At 42.4% G+C, this 21881-nt stretch overlaps 1 protein-coding gene across 1 annotated transcript in view; it reads right to left on the reverse strand.

The window, feature by feature from the left end:
• The window catches only part of ZFC3H1 (zinc finger C3H1-type containing), a 3672721-nt gene that overhangs the window by 1582618 nt on the left and 2068222 nt on the right, over positions 1–21881 (reverse strand). Inside the window, exon 13 of the mRNA XM_044087220.1 lies at positions 5307–5481. Within this exon, the coding sequence (XP_043943155.1) occupies positions 5307–5481 (175 nt within the window). The remainder of the gene's footprint in view (positions 1–5306; positions 5482–21881) is intronic.

Raw genomic sequence — 21881 nt, forward strand, 5'->3', positions numbered from 1 at the left:
TGGAAATGTTTATGGAAGAATTAACAATGCCAAGGTTAGAGGTAGATGAGGCTCAATTACTAACATGATAGGAGGAGATGATATAAAATGGTGATGTATAAACAAATCTGCAGGAAAGTCCCCAGAAATAGATGGTACTTCTGTGGAAGTTTGGAAGCTAGGAGGGAAAATAAAACCTTCCAGATCCTTACTAGTATTTTAGCAGAAGCAGAAGTAAGAACATCATGGAAAAAAGCGATGGTAGCTGTAATACCTAAACAGGGTAAAGATCCATTAGAAACAGCTTCATACAGGACCATGCCAATATTAAACCATGATTATAAAGTGTTTACATTTATAATGGCTAAAAGAATGGTAAAAGTGATGGCAAAGCTGACAGACATGGATCAATGTGGTTTTGTGGAAGGGAGATAAACATTTGACAACATTAACAGAACAGTGATGGTCCAGAAGGAAGACAAATGTAAGAAAATACCACTGTTGTTGGTGGGTCTTGATGCAGAGAAAGCATCTGACAGAGTAAGCTAGGACTTTATGAGCAGGGCAATGGTAGCATGTACATTCCCTGATAAAACTATAAGGTTGATTAGGAGGATATATGAGAGATCGAAGGCAAAAATTCATGTGGATGGGGTCCTCTCTGATAATTTCTGATTGAAAAGAGGAACAAGGCACGACTGTCCTCTTCCCCTTTGTTATTCACACCATAGTCAGAACCATTGGCAAAGAAAATAAGGGAGTCAGAAAATCAAGGATATAATTGGTATGGTAGTCAAGAAACCCTGGGTCTGTTTGTAGATATTTTATACCTGACAAAACCAGAAAGGGACATTACAGTGTTGAACATTTTGAGATAGTTTCAAATATTGGCTTTATTGGGCTGAACTTGTCCATAAATAGACTTAAAAGAAAAAAGTCATGGACATTCAGAACTGCCATACAGCTGAAATGCCTGATGTCTTGAAAAGGGTCATTTGCATATATCCCATGTTGCCTTTAATACAAGAGGTTTAAAGACTCACACAGTGGAAAGTCTAGCTGTGCTAGATATTTATTTTGGTTTTTACTTATTTATTCTTCTGTATGACCTTTTTACACATTGTTTTTGTCAGTTTCACATCGCTTCATAATACAAAATGAATGAAGCTAAAACAAAGGCAATAGTGGTAAATTACATACCCACACATGAATTGGTTCAGCAATATCTATATTTATGGGGACATGACAAAAGGAGTTATCTAGGTGTATGGATTAAAATGATTCTTTCTGGTGTGATAGCCAAGGAATATATATATATATATATATATATATATATATATATATATATATATATATATATATATATATATATATGATATTAAGACAGAAGCAGTTAAAATGTTTAATCCCTTTAGTCTTGGACACAGGTCAGGCATATTTTTATCAATCAGAAGAGAAGTTGTGGATATCAATTAATAAACAGCTGAAGGATTTTAACAGGCATGAGAAGATGGCAAGAGTCAAGTGGGATAAGATGATTCTTCCAATAGAACAAGGTGGATTGGGATAACCCAATTAGAAGGGGGTATTTCAAAGCAACGCAGTTAAGTCTCCTATACAAAGCACAAGCAGAAAACTATAATTCAAACTGGGAAGGGATGATGATGAAACGGGGAGAAGCACAAACAAGAAGAGACTGGGACTTTGAATGCAGACCTTAAATGTGAACGACAACAATCATACAGAATATTATATTCATAAAGTATCAGAAAGTATTCTAAGAACTAAGCCAACATGGGAATGGAGAAAAGAGAATCTTGTCAGTAGGGATGCCTGCAATTAGGGATACAGACAATACGCAAGACGTGGCTGAATTTACTGGAGAAAACTGGCAAAGGAATCAAGTTACTGGAAGCAAATAACTAGAGAGGGAAAGGTAATAGAATGGGAAGATGCCAAGGATGTATTTGGACTGCAGGCTAAGAGTTTGCCTTCCCTATTAAGGACTGATATCAGAATACAGTCAAAGAGAAAGAAATAGCGGGGTTGTAAACAAAAGACCAGCACTGGCTGATTTTTAGTAGAATTAGAACAGAAGCTGCTATTAAAAATGGAATAATTATTACATTATATAATATACTACATGACAGCTATAAGAATCAATCAGAGGAGGTTAGCAAGGATTGTGAACAGCGACTGGATAAGCAATTCACAAAGAAACAATGGGGGATATATGTATATGCAACAAAATCTAGATTTAGGATTTTTTGCTTGGCAATGTTTACATAGTTATTTTTATACCCCAAGTAGACTCCACAGAATTCTTCCTCAAGTAGACGGCAAATGGAGGTGTGACGGGAAAGAAAGAGGTAATTGGGAACATATTTTCTAGAAGTATAATGAGTTGGCAGACTTTAAAGATTCCCTGCAGACTGCTCTGCCAGAGATGCAAATTGGTGCAACTAGGGAAATGATTTTTCTGAGTTATGATACAGAATCGGAATTGCCTAGACATAGTAAGGCCTTGCTAAGTCTAATTATGGTGGCTGCCAAAAAGCAATTACTAGAAAATGAAAATCAAAGTCTAAACCAACTGTATTAGAAGCAGTGAATATAGTAATAGAGGTAAAACAACTGGAATTGGGATCTTTAGAATAGGGTAGGAGGAAATTACACAGGAAAAATGGGAGTTGTGGGAACAATACATACAAGGGAGGAATGAGGTTTAAAAAAAGGTAGGACTTGAATGAGCTATGCAATATTTGGCAATGAATGGGTAGATTTTAAGTTATGTACAATGCTTTCAACTACGATTGTATCTATATGGTTTGTGATGTAAAATGCTAGCAACTGGGATTGCATTCAATATGGTTTTCATTTATATAAATGTATGATTGCCTATGTCATAAGTAATAATTTAATAAAGTTTCTTGTTTAAAAAAAAAAAAGTAAGACAACCGTGGTAAAGCCAATTTATAACCAAATCGGACAGGTTATTTCAACCACAAAAACCTTTAAGAAGCAATATTAGTCTGATGTGCAAAATAAATATAGATGTAACCATCTACCCCCCCCCCCCAAAAAAAATCTGGTTATCCGTTAAACAAATGTTACACTCAGGAAGTACCAATACCCTTAACCCCTGTCCCAACAACTTCCCCTTAGAAACAATCACCTAGTTTAACTCGTACTTCATTGACATTACTGCTACTCTCATCAATGAATCTTTTCCTGACTCATGTCTACTTCCATCCACTAGAACCCTCGCACTAAAACCAGTTGCCACCTGCTACATAAAAATCATTATCCAAACTTAAAACCTGCTCACCCCTGCACATAACCTTCCTGCAGAATACGTCAAAACTGGCTGCTAACACCATTGCATATCCAATCTCCATCCTTATGACCAGCTCAGTAAAGGAATCATATTCCTACAATCGGGAAAAATGCCATATCATCCCTCTCAGCAAAGGTGGCACTTCTACAGAGATATCTATCAGACCCCATTGCATCTTATCTCTCCTCTCAAAAATACTAGAAAAAATGTGTACATAAACAACTACTCCAGCATCTCTTAAAGGGACAGTTGACAGACACTCAACATGGTTTAAACATGTCTATATCACACCACTACCCTCCTAACTTTTACATTAACAAATAAAACCAGGGATACTGGTAAACTCATATCTTCCGAAATTCCCAGACTTATCAAAAGCTTTCAATACTGACTCAAAAAAAAAAAATCTAATTACAGATGTCCACAATGGATATCTCACAACCTACTCCTTAGTGCTTTAATAATTACTTGTCAGAATACTAGCGGGAAAGTCAAATGAAATTCTACCCTTTCCCCTTACTTATCCCATCATTACAGGTATACTACAAGGCTCTATCCTTAGTCCCCTTCTACTTCATATTATAGACAATCCTCATACTTCTATAGAATAAGCATCCTTTGTAAAGTATACAGACAATTTCACCCTAATCGGCCTCCAAGACAATATAGAAAATTTTGAGAGACATTACACAACATGCCTTTAACTTTCTTGAAAATTGGCTTTGTAACCACCAACTCCTCCTTAATCTAAAGAAAACCAAACTCCTTTTATTTTTCTCCATATCACTTACTCATGAGAAAAATAACTTAAAATCACATCCCTAAACAATAGGTCAACTGACGTAGTGCCCAATACAAAACTGATAGGGGTTACAATAGAGGACAACCTCAAATATGACTGACACATAAACAGCAATAAAACAAAAACTCACAAAAATTAGGAATGCAATATAGAGCCAAAAAATCCTTACTGCATCCAACAGAGTCACTCTTGCCGCTATATACCTACTCCCTTCTTTATCATATGTTTTTCTCATCATGACTAACCTCCAGGCCACCCTAAAATCTAAAACAGAACAGTGTTACAACAAAGATAGCTAGATTTGCAGCTTATACAAGTAACAGAACACATCAATGTTCTGCAGTAAAAAAACTGAATTGGCTAGAAGTATCCCACCAACTAAATTAGACCAATTTCAGCATTATATTTCATCCCACTTCCTGCCTAGTTATAAGTACAACCCGTCACCACTACCTCCCAAGCTGTCACCTTTGATCTTCTGACAAAAATCAGCTTGGCATGTATAAGCCTTAAAAAAAAAAAAAAAAAAAAAAAAATGTGGTAAAAGTCTATACTCAACTGTACAGCACAAGTCTGCACCAGTCAGGGCAATACACAACATTCATTTATTTAAACTGCAACTAAAAGTATTATTCTCGGACTCCTGGCTAAAATTTAAGCTCCTTCTCTTCTAATACATATATACATCATCTCTCGCTCCTTTTCCTTGTTTTTAATTCTCTTACTTTTATTTCCCTTACTATTAATCTTTCTTTTACTCAGTATTTCCATATATACTCTACGTTCTTCCTCTAACAGGTCCTTTTTAATTTTTCACTCTGACATTTGCTTTGTGAGTGACTAATAAACTTTCGCACTTGTAACAAGTCAATACGTTTCAATGCTATATAACACTGTATTCATCTCATTTTAATGATGGTATATGTGTATTATTCTAGATGTTAAATGTGTATTAATTGTATTACGCTACATGTATTTGTAGTATATTGTAATACATCAATTTTCACATTTATATGCATTTTTTGTTCTTTTACTTAATGGTGATTTTCACCCCAAGCCTCCACTGAAAATGGATTATTATTTCCCGGTAAACAAATGTCAATAAACCTTAGTGCTTTCATGCAATTTTGATTTTTTTCTTTCTTTTGCAATAAATTAGATAAAAAACTGACATATCTGTTTTCTTACCTGTTCTTGAAGTCGTTTTAGAAACATCTTATTAACATTCAGTATCTTCTCAGCTGCCAGTAACTGCTCCCTTAGTCGGGAATATTTACATTCAGCTTGTCTGACAGATTCTTTTCTCTTTGCCTCTTGAAGAATCAGATGTTTCAGCAGAGCTTCATCTTTTGCAGTAAGTATTCTGCAAATAAGAAAAAATGTATGTTAAGACCATCAAATCAATTAAACAACTAAAGTCTGATACTTCACTTAAATATTCTGGCAGGACTTATGTTTTATAACAAACAATTTTACCCAACATAAGATTTCAAAACGAGACAAAAAAAAATGTGCAAGTAATTCTTTATCTTCCCGTGGATTTTCCGCATTCATGCTTGCTGTAATTATTTTTGCCCCATAAAATCAAATTTTAAGAGGGAAAGGGCAAAAATGCCAAGTAAATTTACACACATTTGAGAGGTACAACAGCCATAATAAAATTATAACCATCTGCATTAAGCAAGCAGCCTTGGTCATCTGTTCAGTCTTCCTGACAGCAGAACAGGGTTTTTTTTTTTGGGGGGGGGGGGTCCAGTAATAAAAACAAGTCTGTGTACAAACAAAAGACAAGATTACTAAAACCACAACTTTTTCTGTCCCAGAAAATTAAAACCTAACATGGTTTTGTAAAAAGTGTATACAACAGGGTAAAATTCTGTGTGTGTGTGTGTGTGTGTGTGTGTGTGTGTGGGGGGGTATTTCTATGGGGCTCTGATTCATAACACAGCTTTCCTTTCAGTCTAGTCTCTCCAAATCTTTTAGGTTTTTAATACCATGACCAGAAAGGACCACATACCTATGTCAGGGTATAATTATAAGCTCATGAAATTAGTACCGTTTCAGTCTTCGATGTTAGTCAAGAGTTCTTCACTGGATCCACACTGTGCCCAGAATGGACTCCTCCTGCAATTGATATGGAGTTACATACACTGGTAGCTTATCTAAATAAGACTGTAGATTATTTTTTATTAGATCCATTGCTCACACTACTGCAACTGTCTTGGTATCTTTCTTCTACAGTGATCTCGTTTCTGCCTGCAAATACTGATATTTTTATGACCGTCTCTCTCTGTATGTGAGACACTGCAATTGTTAGGTGTAACAATTTCAATGATCAATGCTACTTTTGCCTTTTTCATGGACTACTACATCTGGTCTTCTCACATCTATTTTTTTGTTGGTAATGGATGATCCCACATGATTAACACTTCATCATTCTCTATAAAGCTTTGTGGTTCATGCTTCCAATGCTTCTCAGCTACTTCCATACTGCAGTGCTTGCACAATCCCCAGTGCAACAATCTTGGCACATTACTGTGCCTTTCAGTATACAGGCCCTCTACCATGATTGCACTGCGCCCAGCAACAAGGTGAGTTATTGTTTCCAATTCTTTTTTTTTTTTCTTTACTTACAGAATTACATTTGTCTGTTTCTGACACATGTTCAGTGGACTTTGTAAACCAAAGTGTACGTAGTCCACTATCCTGGGCTGCCATTACCAAACTTTCTTCCTTTGGTTTCAGCTCGCCTCTCCTTAACCATTCCTGTGAGAAATCCTGATCAACATGAGGTTGTTTCACACAATTTCTATACCTGCCATTATATTTATGGCTTTTCCGCATTCTTTTCCTTCTCATCTGATCCCTCTCCTTATATTCTTTTGTTTTTTGGCACATTCAGTTGCTGTCTGATTTCTGTCTACTTTTCGTTTGATTTCCATTCCAGCTTGTCACCTCAATATGCTTCTGTTAACTAAGCAGAGAGGTAATCTTAGACCTACTCTCTTCATGGTTTAAAACTTTCATTATTACTGGATCAAATGAGGTCAGCAGGTATATGCATGCAGGTCCCGTGAGTGCAGATCTATACATGTAATCAATTTCGAGGAGGCCCATACCTCTTTCAGAGCAAGGGATATATAATTTTGGCATATACTGATTTTTTTTTTTTTTGTATCACTTGATAAGCATGACACATTTTTCTTGTTTTTCTGTCCAACTGATCAAACGCCTTTTGGGGCCAGTCAATCACACTAAAGTTGCAAGTTTAAAACAGGTAGAACAACTGACTTATGGTCTGAACTTTATTCCTAGATTTCAGAGCTGTTTTCAATATTGGTTTAAGTCTTCTGAAGTATTCCTGAGTTTTATTTGGATTTGTTCTACTGCTGATCCTTCATCAATTCCCAAATATTTATACACTCCTTCCTGCTCAAGTTCCCTTATATCACATTCCTGTCCTAGACTGATTTTTTTGGTACTACAACTTTCCTGCTTTAAACGTTGCTTTCTCACATTTATCAAGACCAAATGTCATTCTTATATCATCTTATATATGGCTTTCAGATGTTGAGGATGATGTACAAGATTATCAATGCAAACAAACTGAAAGACAAGCTCCAAAACAAAAAATAAAACCATCAGAACATCTTTAAAGTTAGAAAGAACACCTGAAACCCACAAACACAAGACAAATCTTCTTCTTTCAGCTTTTCCCAGTTAGGGGTCACTACAGCAGATCACCTGTCTGCTCATGATTGGCAGTGGAGTTTTTATGGTGTCAAGTTGCCAGCCCGGCGCCCAACCTTCCACAGAAGGCACACAAACCTAGGGCCAATTTAGAGTGTCCAAGCCACCTACAGCATGTCTTTGGGATGTGGGAGGAAACCAGAGGAAACCCACGCGACCACAGGGAGGACATGCAGACTCCGCACAGAAGGCACCCCAGTCGAGAATCGAACCGGAGAACCTCTTGCTGTGAGGTGCAAAAACACAAGACAAATAAATAAGCAAAAAAAAAAAAAAAACGCTCAACAACAACTCAAGAGTACTCAAAAATGGATGCAAGCAAGCATTACCTCCTTTCAGGATTTCCACTCCTATTAAACGACAAAAGCAGAATGAAAAACTAACACTGCTTAAGTGATATATATATATATATACATATATACCTGGAGATAACCAAGTAATTACATTTTAATGAACTCACACAGAAGTAAGATAAAATTACATGAAAGCGACTGAATGGGGACAACCCTGCAAACTAAGGGGATGATCTAAGCCAAGGCTAAATGAACCCAAATTGCAGTCTGAAAGAAAAACAAAGGGTAATGTCTCACTCTCGTAAGTACCCCAGTATCTTTTTTCTCCCAAGCCCAGAACTGCTATTAATCTGTGGTACCCAGCAGTCACTTCACACAAGCTACTAAGAATATTTACCATGTGCAGTGAGCAAAGCATGTGAATTCCTCATCTGTAGATCCTTCCCCTCAACAAATCCCCACTTAATTCTGCACATCCCATGCTTTCAGGTATGTGTGCCTCTCTCAATGACACACATCCTGACATCACATACACTGGGATAACACAAACCAAGTAAAAAGAGGAGAAATAATACCGGTAGCTAAAAGGGCCCCAGCAGTGAAAAAAGAAGAAACAAACAATAAATGTATATCTGTGGTAGTAATGTGTTACTGGTAGGTAAATATCTGGGTTAAGACTGGATATAAATACGAAGCATTTAACTATTTCAGGTCATGCACCAATAAAAACTAAGACAGTAATGCAGGGTAATGAAGTAAAAAATGAGTACTGGAATTTTCCCTCTTGTACACTAAAGACAGAGGAATTCACGGAATGGGAAAATATAAAATATAATATTAATAAAAGAAATACATCGGGATAAAAGTAATACAAATTATTTAGAGGGGCTGCCAAAAGTTAAAGTACTGCGGAATAAGTGGAACCTCATAGAACAAGAGAAGGAGCAACTGCAAAATGTTAATGGGAAAATAAGGAAGTATTGGGATAATATGCATTGAAAGATAGCTGTTAAGCAGTGCTTTTAACTTCAGAGCACAAACACTTAGTACAATTTCGGCAGCAAACTTAATCAGCCTAAAACGAACAATAAAGAATAGTTAGGTAAAATTGTACCATAATAATAGATGTCCTTTTCACTGTTGCAGGATTCTTTACATGAGGGAGATCCCAGTTGTAGACCAGCTGACTTCGGCCAGTATATAAAAGACAACCTACTGTAAGGTGCGTACTACACTGCATGTAGGCTGCTATCATACAACGGCCATAAAAGCGACATGCATGCACTATCTTCAGAACTCAGGAGGAATGCCAGCCTACGGAAAATAGGGTATGAACATCCAAGGTTAAAAAAAAAAAAAAAAAAAAAAGGCACACCAGGGGGAAGAAGGGAGGCATTGGAATACTGCAACAATGAAGAGGACATCTATCACTATGGTATGATTTTACCCAAATATTCTACATCCTTCTATTCATATGTTGTAGTATTCTTTACATGAGGGAAGAGTACAAAAGCTCATGAGGAGGATGAAGCAGTACAGCTCTCCAGAAAGCTATGGAGTATGGGTCTGGCAAAACCTGCTCTAGACTTGCATATGCCATCCAATTTGTAACGTTTGGTGAAGGTATGCACAGAAGTCCATGTAGCAACTTCAAGAATAGAGTTAATATCTAGTCCCTTGAAGAAAGCACCAGATGAAGGTACAGCTCTAGTGGAGTAAGATTTTATGGGAGAGGGAAGGTTCTTACCATGTTTTCATATAATAAAAAGAAATAGCCTTAGAAATCCAAGTATAAATAGTCTGCTTGGAAACGGGCAATCCCAAAACCCTGGGATGATAGGAAACAAATAGCTGGTCTGATTTCCTGATAGCTTTAGTCTTGTCTAAATAAAATCTAAGTTGTCTAGCATATCCAGGGTGTATAGCACCTACTCACTCGAATTCTGGGGAGAAGGAAAGAAGGTAGTTAAATGAATGGACTAGTTGAGTGATAAGTCACTGACTACTTAGGCATAAAAGAAGGGTTCATACACAAAGACACCCTATCTTTATGAGAAACCAAAAAGGGAGGAGAGGCCATAAGGGCCTGGAGCTCAGACACAGGCTGAAGTGAAAGCTAGCAGTAGTACAGTTTTCTAGTAGGAATGTTGCAGGGATGCTGTTGAAGCTGGCTCGAAAGTGTGTGTGTGTGTGTGTGTGTGTGTGTGTGTGTGGGGGGGGGGGGGGGCAGTATTTCCAGTACAAAATTAAGATCCCAGGGAGGAGGGAGAGGTTTCTTGGGAGGTCTAATGTGATGGACGCCTTTTAAGAAATTGTTTAGCCTCAAATCTGCTAGCTAGAGGGGGGATAAAGGCAGACAGGTAGAGATAGCTGATATGTGGGCCTTCACTGAAGAGTAAGCCAAGCCAGCAATGAGCAATTCACACAGATAAGATAGAACCAAGGGGACTTCCACTGATGGTGGATCCTGGTTTTGAAAGATACCAGTGTGAAAGTCTCTTACAATTGCATAACTAAGACTTTCTGGTATTGGGTTTCCTCACTTCCTGCAGGACCCTTACCACATCCTCAGAGAAAAGGTCTTTAAAAAAAATTAAAACTATATCACCCACAGAGTCAGCTGAAGGTTAGTCAAGTGGGGATGGATGAGAGCTCCTTTGTCTTATGTTTGAAGGTTAACCCTGCGAGGTAACTTGTGGTGATTGCCTTTGGATAAATGCAGAAGAGGAAATCAATGCTGTCTTGGCCAAAAGGGAGTCACCAGCAAGATTGTAGGGTTGTCCTGCTGAATTCTGAACAGGAATTTTGGAATGAGCTGAACAGGAGGGAATGCATACAGAAACATCCCCTTCCAAAAAACAAGAGGGCATCCACCTTCCAAACCAGAGGATGAAGAACTCTGGCACAAAATTGTAGAAGTTGTTCATGGGGGAGGCAGAGAGATCTACATGCAGCACACCCCAGTTGTGGATAATGTCCAGAAACATATCCCTTTGAAGCATCTATTCGTGGGGACTGTTAGGGACCTTCTCAAGGTGTCTGCCACATAATTTTGGCTGGATGGAATCTACACTGCCAGAAGAGTCACCTGATACTGGACTGCCAACTCCCAAGCCTGGAGTGCCAGTCTGCATAGTAGGGTAGGATTTGTTCACATACCAGATGACCATCATATTGTCTGCGAACAGCTTTAGAGGTCCTGGGAGGAACACAGGATGAAAGGTTTGAATGGCTAGCAGTAGTGTGCTCAACTCCCTTACACTGTGTTCCCTTTGTTGAGAAGGGAACCAGACCCCTTGTGCTTTCAAGTTCCAAGAGCTATCCTTCAGCCCACATCCGAGGCATCTGCAAGTAGAGGGTGCATAGGGAGTCCTGGGTTGAGTGACACTTGTTGGATCCACCACTAAAGTTCTTCTTTCTTCAGACAGGGAATGAGTGGAATTGGGAACTCCAAAGAATGTGAATGCTCATCCAAACTGACTTTAGGAACCACTGGAGTTTTCTCATGTGAAGTTTTGCCAGAGGGAGCACTGGAATGGTAGATGCCATGAAGCCCAAAACCCGGAGGAACTCACTGGCTAAAATGTGGTACAGAAGCAGAATGTTTTGGAAATAGGAGGTGAGGTCCTGAGCCTTCTGAGGAGGAAGAGAGACCCTCATGAAGTCTGTCTGTATCCTGCACCCCAGGTAGATGTGATCCTGAGAGGGGGGTGAGAATGGATTTTTTTGTGGCTTATGGTGAATCCCAGCTTTACTAGAAGAGAAATGGCAGAGAATATTTTGATCCAAGATCTCTGGGGAGGTTGCCAGAAAGAGATGATCATCCAGGTAAGGTGAAAACGTGGATGCTCTGAAGCCTGTAGTAAGTAATTACAGGTACGAGACGTTTTGTGAAAACACTTGGTGCAGTGAAGAGGCCAAAGGGCAAAGCAGAGAACTGAAAATGGCAGTAAACTACAGAGAAATGTAAAAACTTCCTGCAGTTGCGGTGGATAGGCATGTGCAGGTTATGCATCTTTGGCATCCAGGAAAGCCATGTAGGCTTGTGGTAGCATAAGGGGAAACAAGTTATGAAGCGTTAACCTATAGAAGGTGGGTACCTTCAGGAAGATGTTGAGATGAAAAAGGTCCAGAATGGGTCTCTAGGGACCATCCTTTCTGGGCACTAGGAACTTCTGGAGTACAATCCTCCTCCCCCCTTTGGTCTTGAGGAACCTCCAGAATGGTCCCTTGTCACAGCAGGTCTAGCAGTACCTCAGGAAAGGAAAGAAGTTGTTCTGTTGGTGGTTGAGGGATGCCCCTGAAGGTAGGTAGGGACTCCCATACCGGAAAGTACTCTTTTTGAATGACAGAGAACCCAGGAGTCTTGAGTAATGCTTTCCCAGGCTGGCAGTGACAGAGATGGGCACTGGGAATGAGGAATGTGGGTGAGGTGGTTTGGCCAATCAAAGGGAACCAGGCTCATCAGGAAAGAGCTGTTTTCACCTAAAGTTGCAGGGGAAGCCCTAGGCTGCTGAAGCTTCCAACAACCCTTTTTTGTTCTGGGTGGAGGAGGGCGGGAGTGTCTATGTACAAAAACAGGTTTAGCTGGGTAATTAGACAAAGTTCAAGTGCAAAGCACCACGAAAACCAACTGGTAATAGACAATAAAATGCACGAACTTCAGGCTCCTTCTTTACTTTGAAAACTTTAATTTTAGATTTAACTTTAAAACAGCAAAGAACAAGTAAAACCACAATAAATCAAGCGCTTTCACCCAGGCTCTCCCAGGCTTTTTCAAGACAAGTTACAAGCCATTTTCTTTGACCTTTTATACAGGAAAATTATGTGCAGTCATGTGATCAATTAAACATTTAATTATTTAATTGTCAGTTAGTTAACTCTTTGTTTCCAGAAAAAATACTTTTAAAAATCTCCTGTGTGCTGATTATGTTGAATACCTGAGTAAAGAACTACTAGCAACATACAGTTCTTAGTTTCAATATAATTAGAAGTTATGTACTCACCATAACGTTCCATCTGAGTAGGTGACTTCATTCGGATGCAACCTGTGGGTATCGGATCCGACCTCGGATCCGAGCCGGCAATTCAAAAGCTTAGGCTCAGAGCTCCTAGCTCCTCCCTCTTACCCATAATCCCTTGCCAAGCCCTGACTGACCTCAGATTGAGTTTGCCTCAAAATACTGACAACAGTACACTAAAACAGCATAAATACTCGCTCTAAAAAGGTCAGGGGGATGGAGGGGGGGATGGTTGCATCCGAATGAAGTCACCTACTCAGATGGAACGTTATGGTGAGTACATAACTTCTAAATCTGAAGTAGGCAGACTTCATTCGTCTGCAACCTGTGGGACAGAGTCCCTAGCTACCTGAATCTTGGGCCGTCATGGAAGGATGTTCCGGAGCACCGTTGAGCCAAAGGATGCTCTTCCTCTAGAAACAACATCCACCTTGTAATGAGAAATAAAAGTATGAGGCGAGGCCCAAGTAGCTGCCGCGCAGATATCATCCAATGATACACGGGACTTAAAGGCAGCTGACGTGGAAATTGCCCTAGTAGAATGAGCCGTAACCCTCTGAGGAGCAGGTCTGCCTGAAGTGTCATATGCCTGCAGAATACAATTAGCAATCCATTTAGATAGAGTGACTTTAGATACTGCTTTACCCAGAGCAAATTTAGCAAAGGAGACGAACAGCTGATCTGATTTCCTGTGGCCAGCTGTTCTGTTAATATAAAAACGTAACTGTCTATGAACATCCAAGGAATGCAATTTGTATTCTCCCTTGTTTGAGTACTTGGGAAAAAACACCGGTAAATTGATTGACTGGTTAATATTGGATTCAGAAGAGACCTTCGGAAGAAAAGATGGATTGGTCCTGAGGCACACCCTATCAGGGAAGAAAGAAAGGTAAGGCGGTTTGACACACAGAGCCTGAAGCTCAGACACTCTTCTGGCTGAAGTGATAGCTACCAGGAAGGCAGTCTTCCAGGAAAGGTACTTTAAATCAGAAGAAGCTGCAGGCTCGAAGGAAGGAGCAGTAAGGGCCTGCAGGACTAAAGACAAGTCCCAAGGCGGTACAACCTCCTTGACTGGAGGCCTTAACAAAAAAACTCCTTTGAGAAAAGTTTTGCATAATTTACGTCATAAGGGGAGCTGTGTCATGACCAATGTGATAATGCGAGATAGCTGCCAATTGTATCTTAATCGTGGAAGAACTAGCCCCTTGATGAAAGAGGTCTGTTAGAAAATCCAGCACCGCTGACATAGGTGCCGAGAAAGGATCCAAAGTTCTCTGCCCTGCCCATATAGAGAATCTCTTCCATTTACTCCGATAAACCTGCCTGGTGGAAGGTTTATGAGCAGCCACTAAAATGGCCTTGACCGGTGATGAGATACCGGGAGTCCTAATTAAGGTTGGAACTGGAGCAGCCAAGCTGTCAACTTCAGGGTCCGGAGATTGGGAACTGACATTCCCAGAGGGTGAGATATGAGATCCGAAATTGGATCCAGAATCCATGGTGGATTGATTTTGTGAGACCATACGAAGGGGAACCAAGGTTGTCGAGGCCAGAATGGGGCAATGAGAATCATTCTGCTCCCCAAACTGTTGGCTTTCTGCAGAAGCCTCTGCATCAGAGGAAGTGGAGGGTAGGCATAAAGGAGACCGAGGCCAAGCATGCACCAGAGCATCCTCGGGAACTCCCTGGTGGGAAGCAGAGCGAAGAAATTGTCGCATTTGGCGTTTGAGGGAGAGGCAAAAAGATCGCAACAGGGTTGCCCCCAAACGGCAAAAATCTTCTTCGCTACTTGAGGATTGAGAGACCACTCGTGTGGAGAAAGGATAGTGCGACTGAGCTTGTCCGCAAGGATGTTGGACTTTCCCGGAATGTGCGTTGCTACCAGAAAGCGTTTGGTGGAAATTGCCCATTCCCAGACTCTCATGGCCTCTCGACAAAGGGGGTAAGACCTGGTTCCTCCCTGCTTGTTGATATACCAGACTGCCGACATGTTGTCGGTCTGAATCGCAATAGTCCCTGAAGGAAGAACGTGGTGAAGTGCTTGCAACGCTCGGAGCACCGCCCTCATTTCCAGGACATTTATATGCAATGACGTCTCTGGGGGATTCCACGTGCCTTGGACAATCTTTCCCGCAGAATGCCCCCCCCACCCGAGGCAAGAAGCGTCCGTGGTCACTGTGGCTCGGGGAAATGCAGTGCAAAAAGGTCTCCCTGCCAGGGGCTCCGGAGAAAGAAGCCACCAAAGAAGGGAGTCCCTGCACGCTCTGCTGACCGCAATCGGAGCGTTTAGAGAAGAACAAAGAGGGGACCACTGAACTTGAAGGGTCCATTGAAGAACCCGCATACGTAAACGGGCATGAATGAGAAGCGGGATAGCTGCCGCCATAGAACCTAGGGCCCTCAGGACCGAAGCTGCAGTTGGAGATGGTTGCAGGATCGCTGTCACATGACACTTCAGGCTGGCACACGGTCTGGGGTGAGGAAGGCTCGTAGTGATCTGGTGTCTAGTCTTCCTCCTATGAAATCTATAATTTGAGTGGGATTCAGAAAAGATTTCTCCCAGTTGATCGTGATGCCCAGCCTTGGTGCTAGTTGAAGAAAGTAATCCCTGGCTGAGCACAGAAGATGCCTTGATGATGCCGTCAGGAGCCAGTCGTCCAGGTACGGAAAGACCTGTAATCCCTGGAGCCTCAGGTGGGCCGCTACCACCGCTAGCACCTTGGTAAACACCCTGGGGGCTGAGGTGAGACCAAAGGGTAGGACCCTGAACTGATAATGACTGGCTCCCAGCCAGAAGCGAAGAAACCTCCTGGATCGTCTGTCCATCCGAATGTGGTAGTACGCATCCTTGAGGTCTATGGAGCACATCCAGTCGTTCTCCCTCAAGAGGGGGAGTATAGATTGCAGGGTGACCATCCGGAACTTTTGCTTGGTTACTGACAGGTTCAACTGGGAAAGGTCTAAGATTGGTCTTAAGTCCCCCGTCTTCTTTGGCACCAAAAAGAACCTGGAGTAAAACCCTAATCCGGTTTGATCTGGAGGGACGCGCTGGATGGCTCTTTTTTCTAGCAGCTGCTTGATTTCGATAGCTGCCGCCTCCCTTTGGTCGGGTGGAACATCTGGGAGGCTGCGAGATTTGGGAACCTTGAATAGGGGAATAGAATATCCTCTGGATATAACTCGTTAGCACCCAACTGTCTGTTGTTATGGACTCCCAAGAAGTCAGGTGCATCGAAAACCGCCCCCCGACTGCCTCCAGAGACGGACAGCCGGGCAACCCTTCAGGGCTGCTGCGTGGGTCTCTCAGAGAAAGGTTCTCTGGACCCAAAGTTGCCAGGAGCCCCCCTGCCTCTAGCACGACGACCTCCCCGTCGTCCTCTGCCACGGAAGGACTGGTTATCCGGAGCAGGTTGGGACTGCTGCGACTTCCGGAACCACATCTTCTTCTGTCCCTTTTGGTTCTTAGAGAAGGACCTCTGGGGAGCTGAGAAGCGGACTCCGACGGCAGACAGCGTCTTCCCGTCCTTTTCGCTCTGGACTAATGTCTCGTGAACAGTCTTGCCAAACAAGGCAGAACCATCGAAGGGGGCATTCGCGAAGGTCGCCTTGAAGGGCTCTGCAAAATCACAATGGCGGAGCCAGGCCTGTCACCTCATGACTAGACCTGCTCCGCTGGCTCTAGCGGCTCCCTCAGTAGCATGAGACAGTAGCCGCATAGATGTATTGGACACTGATCTGAGAGTGGCCATTCGGGTGGAGTAAACCTGTTTATCCTCACTCGAGATGGACTCCGGGGGAGATGCAGCGTATTCTTTAATCAGATCCCGCTGCATCCTAATGACATGTGCCATGTAGTTCAGCGCTCTCAAGGAGAAGGTTGCTGAACTAAAAACTCGCTTCCCAATGCGATCCATCGAACGGGACTCCTTGCCCGGAGGATGCACGGAGGGACTCTCCTGGGCCAATTCCCTCTTCGTGGCTGCAGCCATCATCATGGCATCTACTGGGGGACCCTTACTCCAGTGGGTGCGGTCTGATGGAGGGGAAAGAATGCGGTCCGGGCGCTTAGGGATAGGCTCAATGGTGTCCGGATCCTTCCACGCCCTGATGGAGATAAGATCCACCAGGGGGTCAGCAGGAGGGGACACCCAAGAGGTAGAAGGGCCCGCCTCGAATGCCTCCAAGAACACAGACTCGTCCGAAGAAGCCTTGGGGCAGACCACCCCTGATCCTTAACATCTCCATGATGTCTCCAAATGAGACGTCCTCAGGGGGTGACCTAGGGGAGCCTTCCCCTTCATCCAAATCTGTGTCTTCAGTGACGGACTCAGGGGAGTCCATGTGCCTCCTCTTGCACTTACGCTTCCGAGGTACTTCATCGGGGGGGCTGTCCGAGGAGTACTCTTCAGCAGTTGGATGTTCCAAGGGAACCACTTGGGACATCGAGGCGGGCTGTCCCTGGGACCGGCTGGTGGGGGCCTGGCCCAACTGCAATGGAGTGCGGGATGGAGCCGTGGCAGGGACCAGGGGTCCGGATGTCCTCGACAGTGCCCTTTCCACTACGCCGAAAGCAGAGGGGAGCCAGCTTCTCTAAGCCCCGAGAGCCGACCCCACTCGGATCCGGCCTTGCGGATCGGAGTCGGAGCCGAAACCGTCGGATCCGAGAGACCGGTGTGCTCCGACCTGGACGGAGCCGAAGACACACCAGCTCCCTCGGATCCGAGGCTTGGCCCTCGGCTCCGAGAGGTCGGGTCCGAAGTACCCGAAGCACTCAAGGGATGGGACGGATCCGAGGTGCGCCGACCCATCGGATCCGACCCACCCCCAGATCCAAATCTGCATGGCGCCGACAGCTCCGAACCCGTGGTATGGGTCGGAGAAGGAGCCAAGGGGGCGAAAAAAGGGGTCGAAGCCCCTCCCGGATGGGGGGGGGGGGCTAGGAGCACTCCCATTTGCATTTGGGCCTGGATGAATTTCCTCATTATCTGGTCCATATCAGCTTCACTCATAGAAAAGGTTGATCTAGAGGAGGCCACCGAAGCGGACCTAGAGAGCCGCCTCGGGGACCTCCTGGAAGGGCTAGCCTCCTCCTCCTCGGGTCCAGGAGAGAACCGAGGGGAGTGGAGCCGAGGAGGAGGAAAGCTAGAAGGCACAGGGGAGGCCCGCTTAGATGGAGGAGCCGAACTATAAGTTTCGGCTCTTCTCTTGTGGTGCTTCTCCCTGTGCCTCTCCTTCTGTCTTTCCTTAGAGGAATCCTTCCCCTCCGGCAACTTAGAGGGAGGTTGAGTCCCAGCCGGAGGTGGAGAACTCACAGCAACAGGTTGCTGAGTGGAAGGGGCAGAGGCCGAAGCGGTATCTGGAGGTAAAAGACCCGCCAGCACCAACTTCGACCTCCGTTCCCTCAAAGCCCAGGGGTTGAACCCTGCACAAATGGTACAACCAGATGACAGGTGTTCAACCCCCAAGATTAACGCACCGAGTGTGGCCATCTGCAGGGGACAGCTTATGGCCACACTCGGTACATTTCGAGAACACAGCCTTATGGGCTTCAGACATAGTAACCCTAAGGCCTAACACACAACACACACAAACAAACTACGCAAAACCCGATAAATTTAAACAAAAAGAGAGAGGAAAGCCTAAACACACTCAACACTAACTAACTCAAGAAAGAAAATAAAGATTTTAAAACTTTTTTTAGTCAAAAACTATTTCTTATCTTCACCAACGCCAGGAGCTCTGGAATTCCGTAGCTACTTGAAAAGCGGCAAACGAAATCTGAGGTCAGTCAGGGCTTGGCAAGGGATTATGGGTAAGAGGGAGGAGCTAGGAGCTCGGAGCCTAAGCTTTTGAATTGCCGGCTCGGATCCGAGGTCGGATCCGATACCCACAGGTTGCAGACGAATGAAGTCTGCCTACTTCAGATCAATAGTTTAGTTTATGGTGTTAAATGGTTAGAAAGCCTTTAAGTTGTTTGCATATTTGCATTTTAAGTATAATAATGTATAAACCAAATTATTACGTTGCAGTAAGCTTTCATCTCATATAACAAATGTATAAAAATATTTAAAACATTTAAAATGTAATGATACAAATAAAATAAATATAATAAATGTATAAATAAATATATTGGCTGTTTTAAATACTTAAAAACTCTGTCTCAACAGCCCTGTTAAAATACATATTGAAAATACATGCCATAAATAAGGATTAAAAATATTCATTATCAATACGCTTAGCAAATACCTATTAAAAATGCGTATAAAAATGCATGTCAAAGAAATACATATTCAAAATACATTAAAAGTATGCATCAAAATACATGTTAAAAATACATGTTAGAAATAATTTGTGTGCAAGTCACAAAATGTGAACTAATAAACATTATAATTAGAGTTGTAATTATAATGTCAACATCTTGTACCAAGTATGTGTACCGGATCTTACAGTGTTTGATAGCCATAGCCTCACTCTTCTTATTAAAATACTTGCATGTAAAAAACTTATTTGTAGATTATATACAACTAAAATTGTTGTGGTAAAAATCTCCACCTAGAACGTTCTTTGAATAGTCTTATAGTATGCTTATGTTATAATTTTGCCCTTCTGAGTTTAAGTGCACTACTCAGACTTATAGCATCATTCAAGCCAGGGGGTCTTGAGGCATCCAATGTTAACTGCCAAAGAAGTTCTTTGTATTCTAGGGAAGATTCCCAATCTCCACCTCTTGGGTTACTCTTCACTTGGTCTAACACAAAAAATTTTGTTTATACATTATTATACTTAAAATGCAAATATGCAAACAACTTAAAGGTTTTCTAACCATTTAACACCATAAACTAAACTACTGTTATATTGAAACTAAGAACTGTATGTTGCTAGTAGTTCTTTACTCAGGTATTCAACATAATTAGCACACAGGAGATTTTTAAAAAAGTATTTTTTCTGGAAACAAAGAGTTAACTAACTGTGACAATTAAATAATTAAATGTTTAATTGATCACATGACTGCACATAATATTCCTGTATAAAAGGTCAAAGAAAATGGCTTGTAACTTGTCTTGAAAAAGCCTGGGAGAGCCTGGGTGAAAGTGCTTGATTTATTGAGGTTTTACTTGTTCTTTGCTGTTTTAAAGTTAAATCTAAAATTAAAGTTTTCAAAGTAAAGAAGGAGCCTGAAGTTCGTGGATTTTATTGTCTATTATTAGCTAGGTAATTCCTTTCAAACTTAGGTACTGGGGAAACAAAGATGTGTTTCAATTCCTTACCCTTTTCCTGCAGAGACTTAAGTCAGCAGCTGGAGGGCCAAACAAAGCAGAGTTGTCCAAAGAGCCATCCCTAAGTTTAGCATTGATGTCATCTGGTAATGGCTGCAGTCTTACCATGAGACTCTCCTTAAGACAGAGCCAGAGGCAGCTGCCTTGGCAGAAGCCTCTGCAGCATCACAGCAACATTTGGAGTGGCGGGCTACTTGAGAAGAGGCTCCAAATCAAGGACACAGCCAAAGTCTTATTTGCTGAATCTGGCAAATCAGAAATTACTTGAGAGAGCCGAGACAGAAGCTCTAGGGCAAATATAGTCATGTGTGTTTGGCAATTAATGGCTCTAAATGCCAAGGTGGCTGAAGTGCATACTTTCTTGCCCAGCCTTTCCAGGATCCTGCTGTTCTTATCAGAAAGGACAGTAGCTGAAGGCAGTAATCTGGATATTTCATCTGAAGCCAATGAAATGACAGATGGATTTGCTGAGGGACATCTGAAAAGGAGCTTGCAGTCCTCAGGTACCTTGTAAAATCAGTCAGGCTCCTTAGGGGCAGCAGGCTGGGAATCTGCAACCTGGGAGGCAGAGGCAAAGGCATCTAGGAATGCAGTTAACACAGGAGGAATAGGTGAAGGGCTAGGCGGATTCCACCTGCAGAAGATAGTGTCGCATTTGTACTTCAGATACCAAAGTGCTATCCCATTTGAAATGATCCCTCATTTTGACCAAAGCCTCTCCAAAACAGAGTTCTTCCATGAGTGAGTCAGTACCACTGGAGTCCTCTTCTGGGGAAGTGCAATCAAAAGGGGGGGGGGATCTGTGAGGAACAGATCAGGGATTCATAATCTGAGGATGCCTCTTCCCCTGATGAAATCTCTTCCCTAAGTGGAGAAGCAGTGTGTGTGGGGGGGGGAGCAATAATGAAACACCCAAGAGAGATCTAAAGGCCATCATGGTCTTGGGTAAAATGTTGCCAATCCCTTTTGAGGGTTTTTTGGACTGGACAAGTGTCTAGACTTCTTTTTAAGATGCAAGTCTGCCCTATGTAATGTAGAAGGCTCGGACATAGGCCTACATTTAATAATATCTGAGTGAATTTCCTCACACACAAGGATCTGAGATCTCCCCTACGGCCTTTGATAATCACGAGCCTTGGTTCACTCTGTACATCCAAGATGGATGCCTGCTCAGTCTCCGAGGACGTGCCTGCAGTCAGATCCAAGGTGGCCTCAACATTGGGCTTGGCCTGTGAATCGGAACAAGGAACTCTACGCATCTTTGGGATCTCATCCGCCTCAGGAGAGATGTCTGTGGTAAGAGGAGCTGCAGAAGGTTCAGGCCTTGGCTTTTTGGCATTTTGCTTCATAACGGACGACCTAAGGCCCCAAGGATCCTTCCATCACACTTTTAGCTAGCAACGTTAAGTGCTGATTCTCCAA

Source organism: Protopterus annectens, chromosome 11.part0 (genome assembly GCF_019279795.1).
Source record: "Protopterus annectens isolate FY-2018-M chromosome 11.part0, PAN1.0, whole genome shotgun sequence".
Classification (NCBI taxonomy): domain Eukaryota; kingdom Metazoa; phylum Chordata; order Ceratodontiformes; family Protopteridae; genus Protopterus; species Protopterus annectens.